Consider the following 4012-nt stretch of genomic DNA (forward strand, 5'->3'; position numbering starts at 1 on the left):
TAAAAGTAGAAGTACTCAGATCTTGTACTTGAGTAAAAGTAGAAGTACTCAGATCTTGTACTTGAGTAAAAGTAGAAGTACTCAGATCTTGTACTTGAGTAAAAGTAGAAGTACTCAGATATTGTACTTGAGTAAAAGTAGAAGTACTCAGATCTTGTACTTGAGTAAAAGCAGAAATTGTACTTGAGTAAAAGTAGAAGTACTCAGATCTTGTACTTGAGTAAAAGTAGAAGCACTCAGATCTTGTACTTGAGTAAAAGTAGAAGCACTCAGATATTTTACTTGAGTAAAAGTAGAAGTACCAGAGTGTAGGAATACTCTGTTACAGTAAAAGTCCTGCATTCAAAATGTTCCTCAATATAGTGAAAGTATCCACAGTAAAAGTAGTCGTTGTGCAGATTGGTCCATTTCAGAATAATATCTATGATATGTTTTATAATGATTGATCATGAAAGTGTTCTCAAAGCTGGTAAAGGTGCAGCTAGTTTGAATGACTTTGTATACTGCAGGGTAGCTGGTGGATTTACTCCAGGTGGAACTAAAGTCTGATTCAACACTTGATTATATTTCACATCATTCATCCACATCTGTGAAGTAACTAAAGGTATTAAATACATGTAGTAAATGTACTTAGTTACTTCCCACGTCTGAAGACCAATTCTGCCAACAATTATCTACCAGGTTAATTAAATACGAGAGCATTTGTACTTTAGATCATAGAGAGTTTTACCTTCTGCTGCAGGACGTAAAGCGACGTCACAGCATTTATTCCATTACGCTCCGTCCTTTTGGGAAGCAAATCATCTGTGGCACAAAGTGGAGGGTCATTCATTAACACTGCATTCTAGATGTTGGGATTAAGCCTCTTTTTGTAGATTATATGATCACTTTATGTGAAAGATGTTTAGTATTACGTTACTCTACCTGTGTGAGTGATTCGTAAGCAATCAGAGTAGTCATTGTATCTGTAGACAGGGTTTCCAGCTGGGTGGTGGTGCCTTTGCCTATCAACATGACACCAAAGCATTATGTCATAGTATGATGATTTAAAAAACAGTCTTTAGCTTGCCGTACACAAGCTGAATGGTTTGCAAATTCAAATCCATTGATTTGAATGTAAACGCAGGAATGGCGCAAACTCAAACACGAGAACGACTTTTCAAGGAGTGATGGATCCGGAGTTGGTAGTAATTACATTTTTGGAAAGGCAGCAGTGTACGCTGGCAAATATCTAAAACTTCCATACAAATACATCTTTGGTGATTATATGGAGGGAAGTGTATCCTTTAAGTTCAGGGTGGTTAGATAAAAATCCGACCAGTGTTTCCACTATAGTTGTTTTAAGAGCACCCTGAACACAGAGGACATCTCGTGGCACGGTTAGCTGGTTTCATTAAGCTAGGCGCAACCTGCCTCATCGCCTTGGAAAAGTTAGCACAAGATTAGATGTGTGTCCAAAAAAGTGTACGATCCTTTAAGCTTCTTAGCAATTCTTACTTTTTGTTAGGCGTCCAGCAGGCACATATTGTGACCAACGTGATGAGGAGGAAGATGCCTCCAGTGGAGAGGATGATGTAGAGCGAACTCCTTCCTGTCAGCATAGGCAACATTACAGGTAACACACATTATAAACAGAAAAACAAGGGATCGTACCAGGCAGGATTTTACAGAACATTACCTGTTGGGTATTGATAAAATATTGGAGTAAGGCTACATTTAAACCACAGGTAATGTTGGCCACTTTAATTTCTAAAGACTTTGGGATGGATTACCATGAAATAAATCCATAGTGGCCTGAGAGTAGATTCCTATTACTTTGGTGATCCAATGTGTTGAGATTCATATTCCTGATTTTGAATGAAATATTTCAACATCGATTGGGGGGATTGCCATAACATTTGAATTTATAATTAATTGTGATCAGAGCTGGTCGTTATCTGTCTTATTGAGCGTTTCCAATACTTCTAGGTATAACCGATTATTGTAAACAAACAAATCTAACTGAACAAATCTTATTTATGTCCGGTTGTATCGTCCAACGGGTCATATGACACATTTTTATAGGAAACAACACAAACATACCAGTAAGGTAACGTTGTATTCACTTAAACATGATTGGTATTAGTAGGAGCCATGGGTGTTGTTGGTGTGTCAGTTTATTTAAGTTATACGTATAGTGCAATATTATTTTGAATACTTGGTGGCGGGGTTTAGCTGCACCGGGTGTATATAAAGAGGTCATAGGTGACCGGAAGAGGAAGGACACAGGAGGAAGAGAGCATACCAATTCCACCAGCCCGGCAGATGCTCATCACAACAACTAAAACTGTACAATCAAACCTGGTATCTAAACGCTGAATAAAACATTATAAACTGCAACAAAGGACCGGAAAGTCATCTGTTTGTGTCTGCGTCTGGATCACTCTTCAGCCCTTCTGTGAAGTAATGGCAAAAATATATAGGACAGAAACAGGAAATTGTCATTACAGTATGGAATAGAAGTGTTATTAAATATAACTTACTGTAGACGGTCAGTTTGATGGGCAGGCTCGTCATATTGCCTACAGGATTCTCCACCATGCAGATGTAGATATCGTCGTCCGCCATCAAGACTCGCATGATGGTCAGGAACTTCTGATCCGGAGACAACACGAACCGCGTCATGTTGCTCAGCTGCTTCCCCCCTTTGAACCACCTGTATGCAGTCTTGGTGCCATTATCATGGGAGCAGTTCAGGACCACGTTTTCACTGAGCTCCAGAACCGATGTCGTCTCCATGTGGATGAAGGGCCTGGATATAGACTCTGGATATAGGAGATACAATCATTTCCAACATGTAAACAGACAAAGAAAGAACAGTACTACGAAGCGGGATTTGTGGTTAGCGAGGTCACTTCACGGTTTCCAGTCCTACGATGCTGGTTCACTTCTTACCGGGGTGAAGAGCCATCGTAACTTCTTCTCCAGAGCAGGTTAAGTTCAAGATAAGAGATCAACTCGAGTTAAAGCTCTGTCTACTGACCAATCAGAGCTCGGTGCCCAAAGTTTAAGACTATGAAGTTACATATTCCAGGCTCAAGGAAACACAAAGACGGCCTGCAATGAATTACTGACTGTGCAACGTTTAAAGAAAATCACTGCAAACCTTGTACAATCTGACTATTATGAGATTTGTGGCAAGCAAGCTTACTGAAATCCTATAATGATCCACAACATTAACGATAAAGGATTCTATTCTATTCTAACATTAGTTACCGGAGAAATGCACTCGTAGCCGGACTGAAAAACCCTGGGTTGAATTACAGAGTTGATGACCAACGTCGTAGGATCAAGTTTGTTAGGGTTAGTTAAGCCAGATTGAACTGGCTTCAGACAACAGAGGCCTGTACTACGAAGCTGGTTCAACATAACCTGGATATGTTTGAGTTAGCCGGTTGGTCTAATCCAAAACATACGCGCTCTCGCTAAACGGTACTACGACACGGGTTATCAAGTGGATCGCTCGAGCCAGCCGTGTCCTATCTAGTTAGGTGCGCGTTCACATGAAAGGGGTGGTATTTGGAGCATTCGACCAATCACAAACATGGACAAGCGTACTGACAGCGCAGCGTCATACTTCCTGAATGAAAAGTCAACTATAATATTAGACATATGAAGAAGTTAAACTTTAAACATCCATGACTTAAACACTTTATCCAGGATCAAAGCCACATAGCTGCACCTGCAAGGTGAATACAGCTGGTAACAGAACAAGTGTTTGAATGCGTACATTAACAGGTTTATGATATCACTGCCCCGTCTAAGACACCATCTGACTTTAATTACATTTGTCTCGAGTGTTTCGTCAACTTAATGTGTTGCTTAAAATAATACTTCTGCATACAATGACACTGTGAGTGTTGCACGGCCAGATACGGCTCAGCTGACTCAGATAAGGAAATATATGATACATTATGATGTGATATGATAGAATGATAATGGGACTGAAAGTAGAAGTACCAGAGTGTAGGAA

At 40.0% G+C, this 4012-nt stretch overlaps 1 protein-coding gene across 1 annotated transcript; it reads right to left on the bottom strand.

Moving 5' to 3' along the window:
* Positions 1–694: 694 nt before the first annotated feature.
* LOC104958311 (hepatocyte cell adhesion molecule-like) lies at positions 695–2799 on the bottom strand. The gene is made up of 4 exons (XM_010786032.1): positions 2523–2799; positions 1498–1591; positions 925–1004; positions 695–804 (listed from the first exon to the last, which is right to left on the bottom strand). The coding sequence occupies exons 1-4, from the start codon at positions 2776–2778 to the stop codon at positions 710–712; spliced, it is 525 nt and encodes a 174-aa protein (XP_010784334.1). The 5' UTR covers positions 2779–2799; the 3' UTR covers positions 695–709.
* Between the last annotated feature and the right edge of the window lie 1213 nt (positions 2800–4012).

This window comes from Notothenia coriiceps, unplaced genomic scaffold, assembly GCF_000735185.1.
Source record: "Notothenia coriiceps isolate Sejong01 unplaced genomic scaffold, NC01 NC01_scaffold00028658, whole genome shotgun sequence".
In the NCBI taxonomy this organism is placed as follows: domain Eukaryota; kingdom Metazoa; phylum Chordata; class Actinopteri; order Perciformes; family Nototheniidae; genus Notothenia; species Notothenia coriiceps.